Genomic DNA, 12,481 nt, shown 5'->3' on the forward strand with positions numbered 1-12,481 from the left:
TGAATGGTCTCAGTTGTGGGCTGAAGGTAGCAACTAGTAGTGTTTGGTTGTTTCCTCTTCTGAGTCTGTCTTGCAGAAAGATGCTTCTGGGTATTCATCTTGCCTGGATAATTTGTTCTTTAATCATATTGGATGAGCACTGTGGTCTGAGAAATGCCTTTTGTAGATCTTTGAGTTTGGGGTCTATATGTTATGGGTCCGAACAGATGGGGTTATATCTAGTAGCTGTAGACAATAGATTTTGTGGTGTTCTCAAGATGGAAGCTGGAGGCATGCAAGTATGTATATTTGTCAGTGGAATTTTGGTACAGCAAGATGCTAATATGTCCACATTGTAGCTTCAGAGTGATGTCTAGAAAGTTAATATGTTATGTAGACTGGTCCAAGCTGAGATAGATGTTAGGATGAAAGTTTTGAAGTCCTGGTGAAATTTCTCCAGAGCTTCTTTTGTGTTGGTCCAGATAATAAAATGTACCTCATAAAGAGGAATTTTTGGATACAGTTATTCAGAAAGTATTCTTCCATGTCAACCATGAATATATTTGTATATTGTGGTGCCATACAAGTATTATGACAGTTCTGATAATCTGGAGATAAGTTTTGTTCTTGTCAAAGGTGAAATAATTGTGTATAAGCAGAGGGTAGTGACTAGGTGGGATGGGTCCTCATTTTGAATGATATTCCTCCTGATCTGTAGTGTATCTCTGTGTGAGATATTAGTGTAAAGAGCTTTTACAGCTATTGTGACTAAGATGGTGTTGTCAGGGAGGTCCAATACCCTGACAGTGATACGTATCGGTGCTTGATGAAATGGGCCTACCAGGGTTGCCAGATCTATGTATTTTTGGAAGCAGGAAGAAGGTGGCAGGTTGAGGTTCTTCTGGTATGTCAGCTAGGATTTGGTTGCATATATTTCCAGAGAAATCTTCCATAAGGTTTTGTAAGTCCTTTTGCTATTTGGCAATCAAGTCTATGGTTAGGAGCTGGTAAAATTTAGAGTTGGACAATTGACTCTTAACTTTCTGTGTGTTGGTCATCAACAGTAATTCTGTTCTTACCTGCCTCTTTGATGATTTCATGGGATTGTTTTAAGGCTTTGTTCTGGTTATAAGAAACTTTCATGACCTATAGGATCTAGAAAAAGACTGGAAATAATTTTATTGCTTTATCACTTCTTTGGTATAATTGAAAAAGTAAGGAACACTAATAAAAACAAATTTGTTTATTTACTTTCAGGTTGTCCTCAAAGGCAAAGTCTGTAGATAGATCTGATGAAGAAGCACTTTTCCCAAAAGAGTTAATGGAGGATTGGAGCACCATGGAGGTGTGTGTGGACTGCAAAAAGTTCATTTCAGAAATAATTAATTCAAGCCGCCGTAGCCTCTCTCTGGCTAACAAGCGAGCCCGATTAAAAAGGAAAACCCAATCATTCTACATGTCATCTCCAGGCACTTCTGAGTATTGCCCTTCTGAGAGGACTATCAATGAGATATGAGCCTTGTGCCTTTCTCTCTGCTTGGTCATCATGAGGTTCTGAGAGAACTCAATGAAACCAGAATGTCTTTTTTCCCCTTTTTGTTCTATTTGAGAGCTTATTTGTGAGTTAAGCCACTGGTTTCACCACTCCTAAGAGACAGGAAAAAAGAAATTGACCTATGCAGCAGGTCAGCCAATAAAGTTGTTTGCACTGGAAGAAATCAACAGTTAGGCTGTTGCCTTTTTGTATGTGCGCAGTATACAAAGTAAGTCTTTTACTAGTATTCATTTCTTGATAAGCTTGAGGAAGAATGTCAAATATGTACTTAAAACCCCAGTATTAACAATTACAATTATTAAACCACATTGGCATTGACTAGGAAACTAACATTATTGTATTTTAGTTTTTAAGGTACACATACCTATGTTGTACAGAAAATAGGTGCTCAACCTGGCTGTTATGCCTTTTAGCGGGGGTGGGCAACTTTCCAATGTTGGAAAGCCATTTTAGGTCTGCCTCCCACCCAGTGATAGGGATGTACCTCTGCTGAAAATAGTCAGCTGCAGGCAAGGATTCTGCCAATACCACCATTACATTTACAGTGCAGGAGGATGCTAGAATGTCTGGCTACACCCTTAAGCTCCGCATACTGGGAAGAAAATGACTCATTCCTTTTTAGAAGATGAAAAGGAAAAATCCTTTTTGCAGCAACAACTGCACTAAGTTTCAGCAATGCACTTCTGTGGGTGGTAGACACAAATGGGAGTAGCAGGAGCCATAAGAAAGTTGGTTGTGTGTGTGTGTGTGTATGCATATGGCTTGCATGTCACCCACCCCTGGTTTATAAATTAGCACAAAATTTAGAAGGATTCACTGATGTGCTCAGAATGGTTGATCTAAGCTACAGATATACTGTCTGGGTTCCAGTACAAAATATTTAATAACTAGAAGTCTCCGTGGGTAATAATTTTCCTTCAGCTGCTGCTGTTCCAATGTAACAATGTAGTCATGATTTCTTCTTTCTTGAATGTATTCTGAATATGTTGTGTAATAGTATTTGGTAGTTGTAGTTTTTAGAAATAAGCAAAATCATACTGCTTATGAGAAGTTGTAAGTACAGTTTTTTAATATTATTGTGTTTTTTGTAAAATAAAGAATGTTCTCTGGGTGACAATCCTGAGAAAATAGGTAATAATGTGTATATTTGTACTATAGTGGAATACTTAAGTACTTCTATAAATAAATGTCTGGGGGTATATCCATTGTAAACCCCCTTTTTACAGGGGTTTATATGCTGGCTGTAAAGAAATTTTATACCCTGCAAAATTTGAGACATCAGTGTTTCAGATTGAGAGGTTTTGTTCTGTTCTGTTTTTTAAAAAAAGGTCAGGAGAAAACCTGTGTAGGTGTTTTGAAGTTCCAGTAATACCAAACATCACATTTTTGCACTCTTTTGTATTCAGATTTTTAAATTCAGACTGAACTGGAGCTTAATGTAGTGTATGGAGTTGGATTATTTTTGTATTTATAACAGCCCAGTTATAAATATTTGCCAACTATTGTGGTGGACAGAATAATCCTTCCACACTTATTTCGTGGTTAAGTCCATATTTTACTATCATATAATATGTGATAATAAAATGCACAGTCTTTTTACTTTCATTTTACATTGTAGGTTGATGAGTGACATCACGTCACTTCAAAATAGGCAGCATCTGCTTAAATATTATCTCTAATCAGTCACTTTTATTTAATGAAAATATTGTTCAAAATGAAGCTGTATCTTTTAAACAAACCAGAATATTAGAGACGAAGGATAACTACTGGAAGACCAGTAGCTAAGTCCCACAACTTGCTACTCTAACATATACTAGTTTGAACAGATGTACTTGCATAAATGCTTGACATTTAGGATTCAGTCTCCACTCCAGTAACTGTTAAGCAGTTCAGTCCAGATTAGTGACTCTTATATCACTGGATTCCAGACTGATCTGCACTAACCTAACACTGAAAGTCTGTTATTACTTAGAAACTGAGTGAAATTTCGGATAGAAAATTCCCAACATCCAAATAAGATTATACACTCAAAGGGAAAGCCATAAAATATCAATCAATTTAAAACTTGTAATGTAGACCTAATCTTATGGAAGACTGTTGCTGCTGTTGAACATGTAAATCAGTTTAGCAGAGTTATAGTTCAAACAACATTGACTTCTAACTAAACTGGCACTGAAGAATTGATGGTCAACTATCACAAGTGTAATTATAAAGTACAATTCCTTTCTGAGTTTTCTTGGTGTGGCAAAATGATCCGTGTGTTTCACTGTGTCAAATTTGCCTGCTACATAGTTTGTGCATTTTTTCCTTCCATCCACAACAAACTCTGTTCAAATAATTTGCCATGACATGACAAACATTATGTGAAGCTGATTAATAAAATTACCATGCAGTAACTTTAGCATATCAAAAGTTATCGTAAATATTAAACTGTAGTCTCCTTTTATCTTTAATCAATATGGAGAAAGGGACTGGTGGCTCCTGTACCTTAAACTGCTTTGCTAGTTAACAAACTCTGACCACGATTATGTTATAAAACCAAGGGGTCCCCTTATACCCCAGAAAGCCATCAGCAACTGCACCTGTCATTTTCCTGCAATGGGGTGAGTCCAAGGCCTCTCTCCTCTGTAGGTTTTGTGTTGCCTGTCTTCCTTCCATTCAACCACTCTCATCACATTTTCTAGGCTCAGTACTTTATAATCAGATTTCCAGCTAAAATATAACTGGGGTTTAGATAATTTTTTAAGAGGAACAGTCAATTTGTACAGGGACTCACTGTCTCCCATGTTACATAGGCTATTTTATGGTATTATAGACATTTCTTGTATCCGTAGGAAGACAAAAATAAGATGGGAGTGAAACAGATTTTTTCTGGCAATGGGCTACTTTTGGGGGGTGGGAAGTTGTAATTGGGACAGTCACAAACTTCCCTGACAGCTAGAGATGATATGATCATGCAAATGGAAAGCCCCTGGTTGCTTCCCTTGGTAGAGATGGATTACTGTCCATGCAGATGGTGAATCCATTTCCACTATGTCCCACCATTTACAGTCACATAAAACACTGGCATATTTCAGTGGCAGATGTGGTGCTCTTCAGTCACCTGTTTCTAATGCCTCTTCCCAGGTGCTCTTCTCTTTTATTGCCATCTCTCCTTCGGGAGAACAAAAAGGAACTCATTCTTCATTAAGCAAAGAAAACTAAACAACTCAGCAGACGTTAGTTTGGCAAAAGATAATTTGGTCAGCTCTGCAACATTGCTGTTTTTAATTCATTTTGAAGCCTGAAATGAAGCTAGGTTGTTGTGTTGTGACATCATGTTCCTATCGCTTTACCATTAATATTCTAAGTATATAAGAAGGTGACCTTTGTTTCTCCATACCTCAGAAATCCATACTCAGTGTGAAGCCTTTTGGTGCCCTATACTGTATGTTGATATATCAGTCTTAAAAATACATGTAATATATTCTAAGTTTGGAAAGACACTGTTCTGTGTAAAGTGCAAAGTGCCCTTCCTGTGAAGACTAGAAAGTATAATAAATGAAATTAGCCTGACCGTTACATATTATCAATGATAGTAGTTCAGATATATGGAGGTACACAGAGTTCAATCAGGTTTAATTAGCCAGAATCCTACTGTGAAATACCATGTGTGTAATAGAAATGGTGTGAGCAGTTTTCATAATTTTCTGGTAATCTGTTGCATGTCCAGGCATGCAACAATGTGTGTGACCTGGATATGTTAGCTGGGCAACAGACAACCAAGACAATCACACACACACCAGTTATACAATTAGAGGTTTATGCTGCGCAAATCAAACAGGATTCTGCTTGCTGTGTTTTAAAGAGAAGGGCTGCTTAGCCAAGTAAACCTGTCATTTAAATAAAAGATTTTATTTTTTCTAATAAAAAAAGATTTGTTAAGTCTTGAAGTATCCAAAGTGTACTGTAGAAAATCTGCATCCTGTGCAATTCTTGTTTGTATTTTCGTACATGAAAACCTTCTGTGGTTAATTCCAAGGCAGTTCAGCTCCACCCTCATTATGGCTTGATGTACAAAAAAATCTGAATTATTTAACACCCCAGTTGACGGTATTACTTTATTTTTATTTGAGTATTTTATTTGAACATGAAATACCTGGGGAAAATAAAACACCTTTTTGATAGTTTTTTGTCTGTTCTTAACTATATGTGAAAACATTATTCCTACAAATGTTTAAAACATAGAGGTTTTTTTTCCTAATGATCAAATGGTTTGCTTAGTTTGCTAATGAAACTAAATGAATTCCTCTTTTAAGACACAGGCTACATGAAAGGAAAATCTATATCAACATAAAATAGCATGTGTACTAGCAATAAAATAGCTTTGGCTCATAAACACTGGATAATCACACGTAGGTGACGAATTTCAGTTTGAAATACAGAATTTTAATTTGCAAAAAAGTTTCTATACCTCAAGGAGAAATTAGTTCATAATTTTATTGTCTTCCTGTGTTGCATCTTTATTATATAGAGGGGTACAACCTGTGGCCCTCCAGATATAGGCCTTTTATCTATCAGTTTTGGCTATGCTGGTTAGGTGTGATGACTGGTGTAGTCTTAACAGCAACTGAAAAACTACACGTTGCCCATCTTATCTTCTCAGTATTAAGTACTTTACACCGCCATTCATAGTACAAATGCTGTCAGAATTAATAGAATTAAAAACAGCTTCCTCCTATGGAGAAATGGCTATCAGAAAAGAAAATGCCAGTGCCAACATCACCACCAACCCAGCCTATTTTTTTTCTATCTGCCAATCGGCATTTATAAGAAATTCTTCCTTTGTGGATGCTTACCACTGCATGCAGTATGATTCAAAACCAGCTCCAGTTTAGTGTCTTATGATCACTGTGTTGAATGTGAGCTAGTCCAACAAGCCTGTGCTTAGGAAGTCTTCATCTGTGATTGAAATCTTATTTGTGGGATGGGGACCTCACATAGGGGTTAGGTCAGACATGGTACACAGTATGTGAATATGATAGCACAAATATATGAACTGTAAGCAACTCTTCTCTACCCAGTTGCAATGTTGACATAAGGGTTTTGTTTGTGACAAAGCAATGTTGCTCTCTCTCTCCTTGTTAAAAACATACAGTTGTATATTTTGAACCATATCCAAAGTTTCTGACAAACCAGATCACAACCTACCAACCATATTGCTGGCTATAGAGAAGCAGTTACTACTGTAGCTTACATGGTAATTAAAATACTAAGAGTACAAGATGTGCAGCATAGTCTTATTCATATTTACTTACCAAGTTGCAGTATGTTTACTCACTGGTAAATGTGTTTAGAATTGCAGCCTTAACATTTAGTTTATGAGAGTGAAGCATACTGTCATATGTAATTTCTGTTTTCAATATTTTTTAGTATTTTGAAGGTCCCATATTCATAGAAAAATAGTTCAAACTGTTGATCGTGTACTATATACGTAATAGAGAATCTACAGGACTCAAATTGGTTTATTTGCACTGAATAATTTTCTTCGTAGGATACATATCGTTCATCTCATTTTAGTTCAACATATAAAATGTGAAGAATACAATTGTGATATACTTTTTGATTCCTGAGGAACTAATCATATTGCTTTTTATTTGTTATGCTGTCTTTTCATCCTTCTCTCACTCACATATATTCCTGTAAAACTCAATTCTGCGTACCTGAGAATAGGAGTGACTGTTAACATGCCATACTATAGGCCACATAGCAAATTATATTTTTACTTGTCTAGACTTTAACATAAAGCAGCACTTTTGCAGACCATGATGTAATGCCATACATTTCAAGGAAAATTCTGTCAATAGTCCAGAAAAAAGTGCTCTAAACGTTGTGCACAAAATGTGTGACTTATAACACTATGATCCGTAGATTTGCCTGAGCCCTGTCATATACCACACTATTCTTTAAAGCACCACTTGTCTGTATCTGGAAGTTGAGTCATGGCAACTGGACTTATTAGGTTGAAGCGTTTCACTACTCATCCAAGTAGCTTCTTTAGTTTGAGGAGAGTTGGTAGGAGACCCCTGATATATCTTCCACATTGGTTTCACTTACGCCTGGTCTGAATAGGCTCGTTAGATGGACAAAGGACACGGAGTTGAGTGAAAATCCCACTTTTGCAGTCCGTTTCTATCCATTGTCACAAGAAGTGTGAACTTCAGATCTTGTTGTTTGACACAGCAATGTCTTAGCTGAAGAGGTAGAACCAGCATTGGGAACTCCTACCAACTCTCCTCAGACTGAAGAAGCTACTTGGATGAGTAGCAAAACATTTCAACCTAATAAGAAGTTCAGTTGCCGTGACTCAACTTCCAGATAATTTCACCTGGATGACTGAGAACCTTCAGATACACTTGTCTGTATACAACTGTCAGTTTGACATGTAGTGTATAAAGTATATAGTGATGTCACCACAGTCTTATAAAAGGATTATGTTACAGAGAAGCATTTAGAGTACAGGTGTCTGTAACAAACACTTCACACATATTTCCATGTGAAAAAAGGGAACGCATGCTAGACCTTTCCCCAGTTCAGATACTGACATACAGTGGGGTCTCTACTTAAGAACTTAATCCGTATTGGAAGGTGGTTCTCAAGTTGAAAAGTTCTTATGTTGAATCTGCATTTCCCATAGGAATGCATTGAAAACCATTTAATCCGTATCTGCTCTTTTCCGTCCATAGAAACTACAGTGGAACCTCTACTTAAGAACTTAATCCGTTTTGGAATGGTGTTCTTAAGTTGAAACATTCTTAAGTTGAAGCAAAATTTCCCATAGGAATGGACTGAAAACCAATTAATCTGTTCTGGCTGTTTTTTTGTTATGTAGAGGTGTGTTCGTACATTGAAGCATTAGTTCCCATAGGAACTAATGCAAAGCTGGTTAATACGTACTCTACTAGGGGGAGAATTTTTTTTAACCTAAGATGACCTAAGGTTAAAAAAAGAGCAGGAAAGGTTTTTTTTCCTGTTCTTATCTTGGATTTCTGTTCTCAAGTAGAAGCAAAATTTAGCAAATGGAGCTGTTCTTAAGTTGGATTGTTCTTAAGTAGCGACGTTCTTAAGTAGAGACCCCCACTGTATTCAAGAAGTGTGAACTTCAGATCTTGTTGTTTGACACAGCAATGTCTTAGCTGGATAGGACCAGCATGGAGACATGGCCACTGTGCAGAGCCCTGTCTAGCTTCTACATTTAAGGCTGCAATTCTTACACCCATTTATCTGACGAGGTCTCCAGTGAAGTGCATGTGATTTACTATCAGGTAGATATACAAGGCTGCAGTGTAATCTTTTTGTTACAAAAAACTGTAGGAATAACGAATCAAGCCTTAGAATAATGGTTTGTGTATTTAAGAGAACTACCCAAAACAAGTTCTTCATGCAATATGGGGGGCAGTGGATTTCTACCAGTTTGTCATGTATTTTCTCCCACTATTGATCATAGAATATCTAATGTAAAAGTTAGCAGAGCAGCTAAAGCAGTGTAGTAGTGAGGGATGCTGGAGGCAAGAATACTAATCAAAGGAAAACAAATTATTATTCTGCCCTTTTTTTAACATCGTGGAGCTTTTGTTGAATCCCAGTTCTTTCCACCAGTGCTCACAGAGGGGAAATTTTGGTTCCAATCCTATAAGGGAGTACTAATTATGTGACAGGTATCACTGTCACGCCACACAATTAAAAACAAATTTTAGTTGTATGTTACTGTTTTCCCTTCCTTTAGAGTCATAAGCTTATGCTTTGTTAAGTTGCTTAAATTAATGAAGTTCAGTCATTAAACTCTAATCATTTACATATAGCATTTTAATCCAGCTCTTTCATATGGTTGCAAGGTTCAGGAATGATTTTTTAAAATCTTAAAGCAACAATTGGTCTCTTTAATCCCTGCCTCCTATGTGATGTCACTGTGCATGTCTTTTGTATGGCTTCTGATACACCAGGGTAGCCATCTGTAAATGAAAAGGCAATAGAATTTTAATGCTTGTTTTCCTGTTATGTAATACTGATATGCAGTTTATCCATTACTAATAAAAAGATCTTCTAAAGGTTGCATTGAGGTCTGTTTTGTTCATCAGACTTAACAAAATTATTTTGTTACTGAAATAAAGATTGTGTGTTCCATCATAAAATATGTAGCAACAGAATCTCCAAACATGCTTGATTTTTATTATTAGCCCATTCTTTTCAACTGTTAAGTTCCAAATACTGTTATCTAATGCAGTAGTGTCATTCACTAATCCACTAAAGGATTATTATGTATCCTCTGTCTTTCGCTTTGTTTTTCCTTCCATTAGTCTGCATCTCCAAACAGAAATAAGGACAAAACTGATGTACAGGCTCAACATTTTTCCTTCAGATTCACAGTGGAATCCTATGAATGTCAGCTCAGTTATTTTGCAGGATTGTTCTATGAAATGAGTCAAATGCTTCCTGAACCTCAGCTGAAATAATTCCATGCCTTAAACGAATAAATAGTTCAGTCACTACTACTGAGTGCATGAATGGTCCTTAAACTTTAGAAATTAAGGACAGATTTGTTCCAGAATGGTATCTTCTAACTTCCATGATGTTATTTTTTTATGTTCATGATTCAATCTTGTATTTATAATAATATGTAACAATTAACACAAAAGCAGGCTTTGCTTTACTGTAAAGATGAACAGGACATAATTTTTGTGTTCAAATAAAATCATGTTATTTAGTGTTGGACAGGCATGGAATTTAGCACTTCAGATGAAAAGATCCTCCGCTCTGAAGAGCTTACAATCTAGACAAAGATAGGTAAAGGAAAGCAATCAGGAAGTTTAACATTTCTCCATGCACTAGAACATTTTCTTTTGCCAGCAATTTCTTCTGTCCCAGCACAGCATCTTTTCACATTAATAAAACTTGACTGAAGAGAATGCTAAGTGGGTTGTACCAATGCTGTTTGCAAGACAAAAGGAACCTCTAGCTCTTCAAATAATCTATTTTGCAGTCGACATTACAATCAAGACTTCTTAATCCCAGGACATTTCAACAATATTAAGACAAGCGCTCTTATACCTTTGTAGTTGTCTAAAACATGCAATTTGCAAAAGTAGAATTAAGTATTTCTGCATTGCAAAGCTTGCTAGCTACAATTCCCTCTGCTACATGTCTGTAAAATGTACAGGTAAAGCCTAGCCCTGCAGATGTTGGGCTGCAACTGCCAGCACAGACAATGACAACTGGGAGCTGCAATCCAACAACTGATGGCTACACTTTGCCGCTGCTCCAAAGGTACAGAAATCTTATCTTCATTTCACAGCCTACAGGAAGAAGACAGAACAGGCAGAGTGGAGGATGAATATGACTATATAAAGTACAATAAAGGACACTGTGGTAGAAGCAGAGAAAGTCTAATGAAGGGTAGCATTCAATGTTTTCCACCAATACAGTTCTCTTCAGAAAGATAATGAAAACTGAAGCTTTGGATGCAAAATCATACTTTGTATATTCTAAAACTTGAATATAAAACTTTGGCACCTAGCAAAATCTTAAGAGGTATAGCAAAACCTCTTGCTTTTTTGCTTAGAGGTATGTGTTGAAGACTGCCACTCTATTCAATACTCAAGAAACAAGAGGTTTAGCAAAAACAGCACTAAGTGTATCAGCCAATTTTCTGGAGTTTAGAGGACTGGAAATACAAAACTGAAAACATTCTTTTCACAGCCCTATACAGAATACTATTGTTGGAAATAGAATCAGCTTTTCTTACAGTAGAGTGATAATTTATGTTCCGGGCTTTCCTTCTATTATTAACCCTTCATTCAGTGTATCAGAGTCGAAAGTATGTATTAACAAATGATTCAATGCCTGATTTAGTTTGATCTTTTGAAGTTTCAAGGTGTGGTTCTTTGAAATACTTACAGAATACTGTAATTTCCTAGTATGCCCTCCCATGCTCCAGGTGGGTGCTCATCACCCTAGGTATAACTATTTGTGAACATGGATTACAAATCTAAGTATAGCAAATACCATGCTCCAATAACAAACAACTACCACCACACCAATATGAGGAATGAGAATTCTGTCCTCTTAACTAGCACAACTACTGATGCTTCTTTCCTCTCCATTTTACATTTTCGGGCAGTAAAAAGTAGATAAGGAATGTAGGCAAGAAGGTAATTCCAGCTATGAATAAAGGGTGAGATGTGTGATGCCATAGCATAATAGCTTTCAAGATAGAATTCCTATAGCAAGGGTCTGAATGCATAAAAGGAATGTGGATTTCCCAATACCGGTAAAAGGACTATTCAATTTGCTTTTATGTTCAGACACAGAATATCAAAGTCACCAGAGACAAAGGAAAAATGTGGAGTGTTTTTACTCATGTTATATGAGATGAATGTAGCATAAAGCATGCAATTCTGCTTAGGGGGTAAATGTGCAATAGATTTCTCTGACCATCTAAATACCTGCAACAGCTAAGTAAATAAATGACTGCTCAGTATTTAGTAGTTAAATACCACAAAATCGAAGTTAAAAGCAGGCATTTTGGAACACAGCAACTAAACATTTCCCTTCACATTGCACATATGGAAGATAGTAATGAGGTTTCTGGAGAACAGCAGAAATGACCTGAGCTTGAGGACCTCAAGCAAAACATGAGCTGTCAATCAGTGGAAGTGCCATCCTATGAGATGTTCATTAGCAACTACTCGTAACTGGAGCTGGCAGTTTCTGTATAAATATGCAGGGAACATATGTAATCAGAATATGAACAGGTGTGCTTTTACACAGAAAAAAATAAGTTATAGCCTATGTAACTTATAGGCAGAGGAACTAGGGACCAAATTGCTAACATGCGCTGGATTATGGAGAAAGCCAGAGAGTTCCAGAGAAACATCTACTTCTGCTTCATTGACTACACAAAAGCCTTTG

At 36.7% G+C, this 12,481-nt stretch overlaps 1 protein-coding gene across 4 annotated transcripts in view; it reads left to right on the top strand.

The window, feature by feature from the left end:
• The window catches only part of SPIRE1 (spire type actin nucleation factor 1), a 113,095-nt gene extending 110,433 nt beyond the window's left edge, over nucleotides 1–2,662 (top strand). For all 4 annotated transcript variants that reach the window (XM_072998786.2, XM_072998788.2, XM_072998787.2 and 1 more), the window contains one exon: nucleotides 1,237–2,662. In XM_072998786.2, the coding sequence (XP_072854887.2) occupies nucleotides 1,237–1,495 (259 nt within the window). In that variant the 3' untranslated portion in view covers nucleotides 1,496–2,662. The remainder of the gene's footprint in view (nucleotides 1–1,236) is intronic.
• Nucleotides 2,663–12,481: the final 9,819 nt, after the last annotated feature.

The sequence above is a fragment of the Pogona vitticeps genome, chromosome 4 (assembly GCF_051106095.1).
Source record: "Pogona vitticeps strain Pit_001003342236 chromosome 4, PviZW2.1, whole genome shotgun sequence".
In the NCBI taxonomy this organism is placed as follows: Eukaryota; Metazoa; Chordata; class Lepidosauria; order Squamata; family Agamidae; genus Pogona; species Pogona vitticeps.